General features: G+C 41.1%; 1 protein-coding gene across 10 annotated transcripts in view; it reads right to left on the bottom strand.

The window, feature by feature from the left end:
* The window catches only part of TTC23 (tetratricopeptide repeat domain 23), a 125247-nt gene that overhangs the window by 76773 nt on the left and 33865 nt on the right, over nucleotides 1-14609 (bottom strand). For all 10 annotated transcript variants that reach the window (XM_059058534.2, XM_067029541.1, XM_067029535.1 and 7 more), the window contains exons 3-5: nucleotides 6178-6301; nucleotides 3151-3301; nucleotides 2836-2961 (exon numbers count right to left, since the gene is read on the bottom strand). In XM_059058534.2, coding sequence (XP_058914517.1) covers nucleotides 2836-2961; nucleotides 3151-3301; nucleotides 6178-6301 — 401 coding nt within the window. The remainder of the gene's footprint in view (nucleotides 1-2835; nucleotides 2962-3150; nucleotides 3302-6177; nucleotides 6302-14609) is intronic.

Below are 14609 nucleotides of genomic sequence, written 5' to 3'. Positions count from 1 at the left end.
TATATCAGAATATATTAAAAAATGACTGGCAGAACCATGGGAAGCTACAGATGGATCAATAATTATAGTTCGAAATTTAAGCACGCTTACCTTAAAAACTAATGTATCAAATTGGCAAAAGATAAAAATATCTATAAATCTGAGTAACAGAATTAATAAAGTTACCTAATACAGATTTATTAGAACCTTAAACACAACAGGTAAAGAATACAATTTCCTTTTGTAGCATACTTGGAACATTCACAAAAATTGACTATGAACTAGGTCACAAAGGAAGATTCAGTAAATTTCAAAGAGTTGATACTATACAAATGTGTTTCTGCCCACAATGCAGTAAAATTAGAAATCAGTAACATCAGAATATCTTGAAAAAAAATCCATATATATGCAAACTAGAACACATATCATTTGAATAATATCTGGATTAAAGAGTAATTTATAAACTAAGTTATGTGAGTGATAGTGTTACATGTTAAAACATGTGGGATAGGTTAAAGCAAGACTCACATGGACATTTTGGAGAATATCTTTGATATTAGGGTGGGAAGGGTTTCTAAATAAACTCTAAAGCATAAATCATAAGGTTAAAAATTAATGGATTTTACTCTAGAAAAATTAAGTTCTATGCCATGAAGAACACCATAGACAAAATTAACAAATGAGTGATAGATATGAGAAAATATCTGTAATATCTCTAATTTATAATATATAAGAAAATCTCAATTATCAATAAGAAAAGCCCAGGAAACCCCAAAAGAAAAATGAGAAAGAATGCTAACAGGCTATTCACAGAAGGGGAATCCAATGGCTAAGCAGTATATGAGGTACTCAAACTCACTAATAAGAGAAACATAAATAGAATTGAAAAGTAACTAAGTAGCACATATATGCATCAAGGTGGCAAAGGTTAGAAAGACCAACAATGCCAAACATTGTTGGCGATGTGAGAAAACAGGAACCCACGTGCCCCACAAGTGGGAATGCAGATGGGTGTACCAATTGGCCAGTGTGTGGTGAACTTGAAGTATGAGTGTACCCTGTGACCATGCAATCCTACCCTTAGCGTATAAACTCAGAAAAGTCTCTCTAAGCCTGAGTGGAGCTGCACAAGGATGTTCATGGCAGCACCATTGTGGGAGCTGGGAGCTGGGGATGAGCTGAATGCCCACTGCTAGGAGGACAGACAAGCACAGGATGGCAGATGCATTCTATGGAGCATAACAAAGCAGCCAGCAGCAACAACTAAAAACAGTGCTGAGTGGACAAAAGTGAGAAACAGAGTGAGACACATATTGCAAATTTATACAAACCTAAAACGTATAAATACAGAAAACAATGCTATTTATTATTCAGAGATACATATTTAAAGACATAAATCATCATTTAAAAAGGTTATCTATGACCTGTATGTGACAGAATGAGAGTAAATATCAGAGATGGAAGGAAAAAATCAATTTAAAAAAGCATATCAGGGACTTTCCTGGTGGCGAAGTGGTTAAGAATCCTCCTGCCAATTCAGGGGACATGGGTTCGAGCCCAGTCTGGGAAGATCCCACATACCCAGTCCAGGAAGATCCCACATACCGCGGAGCAAGTAAGCCCGTGCGCCACAACTACTGAGCCTGTGCTCTAGAGCCTGCAATCCAAAACTACTGAGCCCTCGTGCCACAACTACTGAAGCCCATGTGCCTAGAGCCCATGCTCCGTGACGAAGAGTAGCCCCCCACCCTTGCCGCAACTAGAGAAAGCCTGCGTGCAACAACGAAGACCCAACTCAGCCCAAAGTAAATAGATTACTTTTTTAAAATGTTAAAAAAAAAGTGTACCAAAGGTTTGCATGGACTGATGAATTCTCTGCACTTCATATTCCAAAACACTCCCAAACAAATTAACAAGAGTGGACTTAGGATCACAAAAATATCTTTAAAAGCGTGAGTCAAAGTTAGTCCTTCCCAGCTTCCATTCATATGGAAGCATTAGGTGTGCTCCTTCAAGGCCCTTTCCTTCTTAAAATGAATCCATTGGGTCCCTGAGTTCTCTTGGGAATCAACCTATACATGCAGTCTGATTATTAATTTACACTGAATTCTTCCAGGCTTGGTTAAAGGCTGCCACGTAGGTCTGCTGGGGATTCTCTGCCTCTTCTAGAATAGACTTTTCTCTGCCCTCTTCCTCCCACAAACACATCCTTCCAAAGAGTGGGTACATCCTCTGTCACCCCACTGCTCTGGGGAACTGGCTTGGAGTTGGCCTTTGGAAAGGGATAAATGCGCTGACTACCCAAGGCCCCTTCTCCCTCAGGCTCCAACCGTTATATCTCTTCCACCTGGGTTTATTTGGTGAGTGTGGGTTGGGGGTAGGGAGAACAAGGAACAATCTTCTCATTCTCATGGATTCAGATATCTCTAAGATCTTTCTCCTTTGAGGCCCTAATTGTAAAATCAATGTATTGAAATAATTTAGACTAGAACAGTAGGGGAAAAAAGGAAGATGGGGGTGTGGGGAGGGGAGGGGATGGAAGGAAACAAGGGTAGGAGGAGAGCGGCAGGGAGAGCAGGCAAGAAATAGAAAGTCAAGGGAATGACATCAGGACTCTAGGACCCAGGGGTGGGTATGAGAGCACTACACATTTAGTGAAGAGTGCCACTGACGTACATGCCTTGGTTGTGGCTGCTCTGTTGTGACTGTCATCCTCCTCTCTTAATTCTGGACAATGGCCAGGGAGAAGCCACCGACACAGCACCATGCAGAATCTCCTCCTGCCTGAAGACAGAGTCTTCTGGCAAAGAAACTCCAGGATTCCCATATACAAAAATTCCTAAACTGAAAACTTACTGTGCAAATGACAATTTGATCTGCATTTGAATTTCTATCCATTCTTCCTTTATAATCCTTCCACATTGCAGCAGCTCCTTTGAAAGTCTCTCTGCTTTTGTCAAATTCTCTGAAGCTTCCTTAAACCTGAGTTGTGTTCAGGAAACTTTACACTTGGTGCTACATTCTGGGGCCCTAGTTCCTGGACATCCTTGGCTCTCATACTTCCCATCACCCTTCCTGAGTCACCTGTCAGCTTTTGATTTGGCCTTAAAAATTAAATATAAGCATTATGAACAGTATTTCTATTTGTAAAGATTAGAGGCAAAAGGATACTTTTGAAGGGAGAGTAAGGCTCTCCCCATGGTATGGAATAACTCAACCGAACACTTGAAAACATCTGTATTGTCATTGTAGGGACACACAATGGAGTTGGTGAGGATTTCTTTGGCTTTTTCCGCATGTTGTTTTGCTTGCAGTGACAGTCCTGTGGACAAAGAAAAAGAAGTCTCAGTTTCTCTTTCATTTCAGCTGGACAGGAATATAGTTATCTCTGGCCAGGGAACTTAATGAGGTCTCCTTCATATATCATCAAGTGGCACATGGAGATATATCGGAACAGCATGAAATACGATCATGACTATAAGAAACAAAGAAGTGTTTCACACCTAGGACTCAAGATAAAAATTTTTTCCCACAATGGTCTTTTTAGAAATAAACAGAATGAGCAGGAATTGAACAGCTTTGAAACTTCACCAATATCAGACATAAAATGTTATGAATAATTATAAAAAAAAACAAATGGAATACAAAGACTACAGCATTCTGGGCAGGAAATAAAATATTCATGAATTTTAATCCTGGCTTTGTGACAGCAATCTTAATGAAATACTAAAAATTCTGAATCTTCAGCTCACCCATCCATAATCATAACTTAAGAGAGTTATTTTAACATAATACAAATATGACGATATCTATAAAAACTGACAAACAATTCCAATGAGGTAAGGGGCTGATGTGCTACAATCTCTTATTTCTATGTGGTAATAGACTGATATGAATCAAATGAAGTTTAAAAACAGTTACTACCAAGAACTAATTTCCAGTGGGTTCCAGCATTCTTCCATTGGTGTATTCATTTGTGGTAAAGGTGACACTGAGGATCACTATTTAGGTCTCAGGTTTTTTTCATTTTCCCACATCCCCATCTTCTTCCCCACAATGACACACCCTTCCACCCACATCCTAATACTCCTGGTCTTACGTTCTTCATTACATGGAATTGTATCTCAAATCTCTAAAAAGAGCTGTCAAATTATGAAATTCATTCTGTTCCTATGTCTATAAAACAGAATATATTTTCTGAGGGAGAAAATCCAGGGTACGCTATTCCTATAGGAACTCTTACAGAATTTTGTCTTTTTTTTAAAGTACACGATCAGGGGCTTCCCTGGTGGCACAGTGGTTGAGAATCCACCTGCTGATGCAGGGGACACGGGGTCGTGCCCCGATCCGGGAAGATCCCACATGCCGTGGAGCGGCTGCGCCCGTGAGCCATGGCTGCTGGGCCTGCGCATCTGGAGCCTGTTCTCCGCAACGGGAGAGGCCACAGCAGTGAGAGGCCCGCGTACCGCAAAAAAAAAAAAAAAAAAAAAAGTACACAATCAACCTACCAGAAATTTATTAGTGCCAATAATGTATGCAACATTATAAAAGACATGATGAATTTTGGTCCATTTCCTCAAGAAACTTGAACTCAATCTACAAGAGGCAGTATGGGTTGAGGTTCAAGAACACTAGCTCTGAAATCAGACTGCCCAGAGTGAATTCCCTGCTCCACCACTTACCTGAAACATTGGCCCCAGCTTCCTTGACTGCAGACAGGGATAATAACATTACCCACCTCATAGAACTGTAGTGAAGATTGAAGGAAATTATACATGGAAAATAGCATGGTGCCTGGCACTCAATAAGACCTTAATAAATAGTAGATACTGCTTTTACTTTAAATTGAGAAAGAAAGACTATAATGCAGAAAGGTAGCAGACTGTGGAAGAAAAACCTCATTTAAAAAAAAATCCCCAATGCTAGGACACTGGTACTGGCAACCAAGATCCTAGGTCTGAGTCTCAGATCAGCTATCTATTAACAGTGTGACCTGGGGCAAGCTGTTTCAACTCAAACTAGCTGTTTCCTCTGAATCTAGAAAATACTAGAAAAATCTAGTATGGTTTGAACTAGATGATCTCCAACGTCCCCTCTGGCTCTAATAGTCTTTGATCTAACAGGTAGGAGCAATCTATAATCAGATTTGGCTAAATTTATTGGGTGGCAATTGTGTGCTTAGCATTGTGGTGTTTTTCACTTCTGTTTGTTTATTTATTCACTGGGCCAATCCTGGGAAGTCAGTGCCATCATATCATCATCATTATCATTGCTTTTCAATTGAAGAAACAGAATACAGCGATGTACTCTTGTACCTCTTGTCCTAGGTTGCCAGTCCATGTTTTTGCCTTCTCTGCATCCATTCTCCCTTCCCCTGTTTTCTTTTGAGGATACCCAGTCCCTGCACACTCAGTCCTTATGATTTAGCCAAGGCCAGCCTCTCCCCAAGGATCCAGTGGAGCCAAAAGGCAGGTCTAGCCAATCAGACTCTTTCTTGTCTTTGGCATACAACCCACATCAGCCCAATAAGAATCCCCAAACCCTGAGATTTTGGAGGAGAGACACTCTTTTTTTTCCTGGGAATGCTGGGGAAGGAAACCTAAAGCTGCTGGCAACCTTGCTGCCACCATGTGGGCAAAGTTTGGCTAAGAATAGAGCCAATACAGAGAAAAACAGTCAAGTGGTGCGAAAAGGGAGGAACGGAAATCCGATCACACTGTTTGAAAACGTGGATCTGGCTAAGTCTACAGTAAGTTTTACCCCTGGATTTTTAAGTGTATGGGCCAATGAATTACCTTTGTTTATTGCCAGCTTGATTTAGCCTTTTTTTTTTTTTGGGGGGGGGTGTAACTTATAAGCAAGAGACTTTCCATCAATATATATGTGAATGGATCCTATTTTAGGCCCCAAGTCTATGCCCTGGGCCATTTCTACAATGCCTTCAAAGCTAAAAAGTTAATTATCTCCTAAGAACTACTTTTAAGATCATAAAAAACAAAGCTCAGAGAGCTAAAATCTTCCTTCTCTTTTTTACATATTGTATTAAAAAATCTTATTGACTCTTTGTGAGACGAAATAGCTCTCTATGTGTAGAGAGGAGAATGTCCAAGAAAACCTGATCCTTCTAAAGTTAAGTCAAATTTGAGGAAAAGAGCAGAAACCAACCAGCCAATCATCCTCAGCCTGAGGCAGACTCACCTTTCAGCTGGAGGTAGCCCTGAGCCAGGTTAACATGCGCCTTGGCCAGTTTCCAGTGTGAGTCACCATAGCAGATCCTCGTCAGTGCCACACAGCGCACAAGCTCCTGGAGAGCCTGTTTATACTGGAGGAAGGGAAATGGGCTCACCAGTTAGACAGCAAAGCACAAAATCAACTTGTATTTTTATCCATTCAATATACACTTATTGAGTGTTGATTATGGGCCAGGCATGGTTTTAAGGACTTGTGATACATTAGAGAACAAAACAAAGATCTGTCTTGGATGGCAGGATATTCATCTGGTCGGGTGAAATAGACAATATACATTAAAAAAACAGTAGCATTTATAGTACATTTAAATTTATAGTAAATAGTGAAAAACATTATGGAGTAAAGACGCTGCCCATCAATGAACAGCTACTACATATTCAGGCACAACAAGTGGGCGAATGGTGATAGTTTTCAAATAATGCCCATTAGTTCTCAATTCAAACACCTTCTTTAGCAGCTGGGATATTAGCACAGCAAATGAGGTCAGCAGGACTTTACAAACAGATTTCATTAAAGGATTAAAGCACATTTTCATCCGAAGCCAGGACAAAGAGAATAGCGAACCATGGATTCCAGCTCCAGGTCAGCTTAGAGCTGCAATACACTCAAAGCAAGACTGGTGGTTTTAAAATACAGCTCCAAAATTCTTTGACACTCCTTCCATACAGAGATGGTGGTCTATGTCCCCTTTTCTTTGAATCTGGGTTTTATGACTGTTTGGCCAAAAGAACATGGAGGAAATGATGCAGCGCCACTTTTTAGACCCAGTTCTTAAAGAACTGGCAGCTTCCACTTTTTACTCACTCTTGGAACTTGTTATGGGCTGAATTGTGTCTCCCACCTCCAAATTCATATGTTGGAGTCCTAAGTACTTCAGAATATAACTGCATTTGGAGAGACAGCCTTTAAAGAGGTGAATAAGGTAAAATGAGGCTGTCAGGATGGGTCCCTAATCTAATATGACTGGTGTCCTTGTAAGAAGAGAAAGGGACACTAGGAATGGGCACACACAGAGAAACATGTTGTGAGGACACAGTGGGAGGGCAGGCATTTGCAAGTCAAGGAGAGTGCCCTCTGAATAAAATCAACCCTGCCAACACCTTGACCTTAGACTTCTAGGCTCCAGAACTGTGAGAAAATAAACTTCCTTTGTTGAAGCCACCCAGTCTGAGGTATTTTGCCATAGCAACCCCAGAAGACTAATAACCTAACCACCATTCCATGAGGAAGCCTAAGCAGCCCCACAGAGAGGCCAACATGGAAATGTGCCGGTGGCAGCATCAATCGGTCATCCGCAGGGCTACGCCACCCTGGCATCAGATTCTCCACACCTGTTGAGCCCAGTTGATGCTGCATGGAGCAGAGCTGACCAGATCTCACTGAGCTCTGCACAAATTCTGCATTCATGAGCAAAATAAATGGTTGTTTTTGTTTTATGCCACTAAGTCTTAGAGTGTGATACAGTAATAGATAGCTGGAATAGCAAAAGAGGAGGTGGGAGGTACAAAGCTGAAGGGGGCAAAACAGAGGAAGAACCATAAGAACAAGGACAGAGTTGTGGAAAAGACCCAGTACACCCCCCACCCCTACTCTCCTGGTCAATGCCTAAGCTCAAAGGACCTGTACTTCCACAAAGTTCCCATGTGAATTAGAAACACTTTCACCTTGAAACAACATTCCTCTTGACAAAAAATGCATACCCAGACAGTTGACCACAGGACAGTCGCTTTTCTGACCTAGCAAGAGAGGCTGGGGAACACTGTGCTCACTCCATAGCGATGAAGGAAGATGGAGGTGTGGCTTTCTCCTATAGTAACATTTTTCTTATTACAAAAGTAATACATGCTCATTATCAAAATACAGGTAAGCAGGGCTTCCCTGGTGGCGCAGTGGTTGAGAATCCGCCTGCCGCTGCAGGGGACGCGGGTTCATGCCCCGGTCCGGGAAGATCCCACATGCCGTGGAGCGGCTGGGCCTGTGAGCCATGGCCGCCACGCCTGCGCATCCAGAGCCTGTGCCCCGCAACGGGAGAGGCCACAACGGTGAGAGGCCCGCGTACCACCAAAAAAAAAAAAAAATACAGGTAAGCAAAAAAAAGTAAAAAATCACCTGCCGTCTCACCTCTTAGAGACAACTAGGCAGCTAAATTTCTCTCTATCCTTCATTCCTATGAATCTATCTATACATATTTTTTCTTTTTAAAAATAGGCTTATAAGCTACTTATAGGTTTGCAACTTTTCACAATTTGTGAACATTTCTCCATGTCATCTTCTATGATAATAATTTTTTATGGCTGCATAGTATCTTATTGTATGGATATAAGTGAGTTACTCAACCAATAGCTATTGAGCACTTAGGTTGTTTTAAAATTTTTTCTCTCTGAACATCCTGTGTGGATAGATTTGCTCATATCCATAAGCATTTTCTTTTTCTTTATAGCATTCTTTTTTTATAGATATAAATTTATTTATTTTATTTTATTATTTAATTTTGGCTGCTTTGGGTCTTTGATGCTGCACGCGGGCTTTCTGTAGTTGCAGCAAGCAGGGGCTACTCTGTTGTGGCACGCAAGCTTCTCATGGTGGTGTCTTCTCTTGTTGCGGAGCATGGGCTCTAGGTGCGCAGGCTTCAGTAGTTGTGGCATGTGGGCTCAGTAGTTGTGGCCTGCGGGCTCTAGAGCACACGCTCAGTAGTTGTGGAACATGGGCTTAGTTGCTCCATGGCATGTGGGATCTTCCCGGACCAGGGCTCGAACCTGTGTCCCCCTGCATTGGCAGGTGGATTCTTTTTTTTTTTTTTTTTTTTTTTTTTGTGGTATGTGGGCTTCTCACTGTTGTGGCCTCTCCCGTTGTGGAGCACAGGCTCCGGACGCACAGGCACACAGCGGCCATGGCTCATGGGCCTAGCCGCTCCACGGCATGTGGGATCTTCCAGACTGGGGCACGAACCCATGTCCCCTGCATCGGCAGGAGGATTCTCAACCACTGCACCACCAGGGAAGCCCTGGCAGGAGGATTCTTAACCACTGCGCCACCAGGGAAGGCCCCATAAGCATTTCCTTAGAATGAATTCCAACACGACAATAGGGTAAAGGACGTGCAAAATCCTGAGGCTTTGCTAGAGTTTGCTGGAGTGCTTCCTTGAGAGGCTGCTTCCACCCACACCTCCCTTACAGCACGGTGTGTGGGCAGGGAATGCCCCTTACACAGAGCCAAGCACTAGTTGGGGTTTAACTTGCCAATTTGTCAGTTAACTCATTTCTCCTTGTTTTAGTTTGCATTTTTTTTTCCGCAAAGCTAGTGAGGCTGAACATCTTCATGTGTTTATTGGCTTTTTGTAGTTCTTCTTTTGGGAAACATCTATTTATTGCCTCTAGAGACAGGAAGTTTAGGGAATGTCTTCCTTGAAGACACACAGCAAATGAATACAGTGTATGATAAAGAAAGAGGTGATGAAAACATTGAGAAGTCTAGATAGTTTGCCAAAAAGAGAGGAGGATCTGATCTGATGGCGAATCTGTCCCAACCACAAGTTTCCAATGAAGGGCTATATGCAGTCTGAGAGTCAGCCTCCCAGATCAGAGCCTTGGTCCTCACTACCTGCATCGGGGACCAGTGCACAGAAAGAGCAACCTGTCCTCCCTCTGCTTTCATATTTGCTAGGATGTGTAGTCCAGATACTGCCTTTTGATTTTCCAACCTTTATCCTGCCAGTTCCAGTGGCTTTAGCCAACAGGCATGGGTAGCAGGTAGACAGAAGAGAAGTATGAGTAGGAAGACAATTTCAGAACTGGGATAAGCCTTGGAAATAATCTAGTCTGATCACCTCGATTTAAAGAAGAAATGTAAGGCCAGAGAGGTGAGATGATTTACCACTGAGTGGTAGAGTCAGAACTCACAGTCAAGCTCCTTGTTACAAAGTACAGATCTCTTTCCACAACATAATTCTTGAGTTACCTGAATTTCTTAAACTTCTTAATATTAAAATATGCAACTCTGAGGATCAGTAAGTCTGGCCATACATATTTTAAAATGCATATTTAATACCCAGATCTTGGTGTCTAAATATCAATACTATTCTCTTCTAAGAGGAACCAGCGTTCCCTGAATCCACAGCTGGAGCAGGGAAATACAAGATGAACCTGAAAAATCTTATTGTGTTAGAAATTAAGGAAAGAATCATGGGGGCATATCAAGGACTCAGAAGCCAGCTTGAAGGGGCTCCCACTGAAAAATACAAAATAATTTAAGTTTTGATGATGATAATGGATTGTAACATATTTGTAAAACAGTATTTCTTGAACCCATACTGATATAAATAAATGAACAATAAAGTGTGAAGAAGGAAAAGCTCTTCTTCATAAAAAGAACGCCAACAAACAAATGCTGAAAGAATGCTGAAGTCAGAGAATCACCGTTTGACAAACATCGTAGTAATAGCTAATTCAGGTGAGAATCATCAATGGATGCTATAAACTAGGGGGTGAAGTTTTAATAAGGAATAGGATATGTTCACAGTATCAATGAATCTCCCCACAAAATATTAATTACAAAGGGAAGAATAATAATTCTACAGTGAAAAACCTGCCAGATAGCTCCTTAACCAAGCGATCAAATTTAGCCTCATAGTAATGAGACAAACGACATCATACACCTCCTAATATGATGCACTGAGAAGGGCCCTATGTTAGGTCTGTGGGATTCCTGCCCAAAATGCATGCATAATCTGAATCTAATCATAAGGAAACACATGACAAATTCAAATTGGGAGGTATTCCACAAAATAATTGGAGTGTATATTTATGGCCCCTGCCAAATTCATATGTTGAAGCCCTAACTCTCACTGTAGTATTTCGAGATAGGGCCTCTAAGGCTGTAATTAGGGTCAAATGAGGTTATAAAGGTGGGGCCCTGATCAATAGGATTAGTGTACTTATAAGAAGAGACACCTTTCTCTCCCCCTTCCTCCACACACACAAAGAAGAGGCCAAGTGAGGACACAGTTAGAAGGTGGTGGTCTGCAACCCAAGGGGAGAGCTCTCACCAGACGCCAGCCCTGCTGGAACCTTGATCTTGGACTTCCAGTCTCCAGAACTGCGAGGAGTACATTTCTGTTGTGTAGGCCACCCAGTCTGTGGTATTCTATTACAGCTGCCCAAACAGACTAATATACTACTTTTCACAAATAGTAAGATTGTGAAAGTCAAGACAGGCTAAGTAACTGCTCTAACTGTTGACTATAGTCAGCATGACTTCATGGATTGGACCATGGCTGATTTTTTTTTCTATAAAAGATATTATTGAGATAATTAGAGAAATATGGATAATGTTTGTAGATTAGACAATAATATATATCAATATTAATTTCCTAATTTCAATAATTGTACTATGGTTATGTAGGAGAATATCCTTTATTCTTGGGAAATAGGCACTGACGTATTTAGGGGTAAAGGATCATACATTTGTAACTTACTCTCATATATTCAGAAAAATAATGACAGAGAGAGTGAGAAATAAAGAAATAAAGTAAATGTTAACAACTGGTATATCTTGGAACTTTTCTGTAAGTCTGAAAGTATTTTAAAATAAAAAATTACCAAAGAGTGGTATTTTAAGAAGCAAATTATGTCATATTAATACTTTCTGAAAAAAATAAAGGCTTCCTAGAACACTTAACTTGAGACCTGCAAGGCAGGTAAGCTGCCTCTCCGACTACATTTCACGTCAGCCTGAAGCTTCCTATCATCACTTCAAACATAGTCACACTCGTGCCAAACTTATAAATTTTATGGCTGCTGTTCCCTCTCCCTAGATCTCCTTTCCCTCAGCTCCTCCATGCTGACTCCTCTTCTCTAGGTGTCAGCTCAGATGTCACCTCCTCAGTGAGGGCCTCCCTTACCAAAGATAGGCCCACTCTGTTTCCTCCATAGCACTTAGCACAATCTCTACTTTACTGGTTTATTTACAATGTGCCCTCAGCTCCATGAGGGCAGGCAAGCTGTTTGTCCTGTTCACCGTTGAATCCAAGGATTCATCATCTGAACGGCAGAACACAAAAAATGCTTTGATATCATTCTAGATGCATAGAAGAGAAGTTAATTCTTTATATACACCAAATGCAGATGGCCAACAAACACAGGAAAGGATGCTCAACATCACTAATTATTAGAGAAATGCAAATCAAAACTACAATGAGGTATCACCTCTCACCAGTCAGAATGGCCATCATCAAAAAACCTACAAACAATAAATGCTGGAATGGGTGTGGAGAAAAGGGAACCCTCATACACTGTTGGTGGGAATGTAAATTGATACAGCCACTATGGAAAACAGTACGCAGGTTCCTTAAAAAACTAAAAATAGAACTACCATATGACCAAACAATCCCACTACTGGGCATATACCAGAGAAAACCATAATTCAAAAAAACACTTGCACCCCAATGTTCATAGCAGCACTATTTACAATAGCCAGGACATGGAAGCAACCTAAATGTCTATCAACAACCTAAATGTCTATCTTCTTTATCCAGCAAATGGATAAAGAAGATGTGGCACATATATACAATGGAATATTACTCAGCCATAAAAAGGAATAAAATTGGGTCATTTGTAGATACATGGATGGACCTAGAGAGTGTCATACAGAGTGAAGTAAGTCAGAAAGAGAAAAGCAAATATCGTATAATAACACATATATGTGGAATCTAGAAAAATGGTATAGATGATCTTATTTGCAAAGCAGAAATAGAGACAGAAACGTAGAGAACAAATGTATGGATACCAAGGGGGAAAGGGATGGGGTGGAAGGAATTGGGAGACTGGGATTGACACATATATAGTATTGATACTATGTAAAAATAGACAACTGATGGGAACATACTGTATAGCACAGGGAACTCTACCTAATGCACTGTGGTAACCTAAATGGGAGGGAAGTCCAAAAGGGAGGGGATATCTGTACATGTATGGCTGATTAATTTTGTTGTGCAGTGGAGGCTAACACAACATTGCAAAGCAGCCATACTCCAATATAAATTAATAATAAATAAATAAATAAATATATATATATATATATACACCAAGTGCCTTAGGGCATTAAGGCTTAGTTCTCTTGCAGACCTCTGGTTGAGAAAGGCTGCCAGCTGAGGCCGACATAGCACACAGCCTGGCACATAGTGGGAGGCTCTGACAAGCCTTGGGTCACCCAGGCTGGCTGAGCCCTAAGTCAGGAATTGCACACACCCCTCTCTGGCTCACTCTTGCCCCTCCAACCCCTATGTCCCCCCCAGTTACCAGGTTTCATTGATTCATATTTCCAAATTCTTATCAAAAGATCTCAGCATTTTGCAAGTAGAGATTATCATACTAAGTGAAGTAAGTCAGAAAGAGAAAGACAAATACCATATGATATCACTTATGTGTGGATTCTAAAATATGATACAAATGGACCTATCTATGAAACAGAAACAGAATCACAGACATAGAGAACAGACAGGCAGTTGCCAAGGGGAAGGGGATTTGGGGAGGGATGGACTGGGAGTTTGGGATTAGCAGATGCAAACTAATATATATAGAATGTATATATACTTATATATATATAGAATATATATATATATATATATATATAAAACAAGGTCCTACTGTATAGGACAGAGAACTATAATCAATATCCTATGATAAACCATAATGGAAAAGAATATTAAAAAAATGTATATATATGAATAACTGAATCACTTTGCTGTATAGCAGAAATTAACATAACATTGTAAATCAACTATACTTCAAATAAAAAAAAAAAAAAGATCTCAGCATTTCTACTGACTCTGCCATATTTCAGGTCCTTGCTAGGATTATTGCAAATATCCTGCAAACTGGCCCTCCTCCTCCAGTTTACCTCCCTTCTCTTCCTCCACCACCCAGTTATCTGAGGTCTGAGGGATCACTCCAGAAACTCAGACTTGCTCATGGCCCTCTTCTGCTTATAATCCTATGACAGTCTCCAGCACCCTGAGGAGAAAATCTAAACTTTTCCTGGGTGTTGAACACCTTCTGGTCCCAGCTCCTGTCCATAATCCAACCTCATTTGCTGCCCTGTGTAACTAAAGCCTCCATCCCAGATAGTTCCATATAGTTCCCCAAACAGCCTGTGCACCCTCAGACCCGCAACTCTTGCCCATCTGCCACCTCTGCCCAGAACGCTATTGTCCTCTCTCCTACCTGGGGCCAGCTCCTAAGTACTGTTATCAGTGCAGTCCAAATAACTTCCATCCCAAGAAGCATGCCTTAAGTGCTGTCCCTCCTCCAACTCCAGGGTCATTGCCCATCCCTCCTCCCCTCACTCCCCATGCTTTGCATCCATACCATCTGAGCTTGTGTTTG

The sequence above is a fragment of the Kogia breviceps genome, chromosome 3 (genome assembly GCF_026419965.1).
Source record: "Kogia breviceps isolate mKogBre1 chromosome 3, mKogBre1 haplotype 1, whole genome shotgun sequence".
In the NCBI taxonomy this organism is placed as follows: Eukaryota; Metazoa; Chordata; class Mammalia; order Artiodactyla; family Physeteridae; genus Kogia; species Kogia breviceps.
This window is presented reverse-complemented; position numbering and strand designations above follow the sequence as displayed.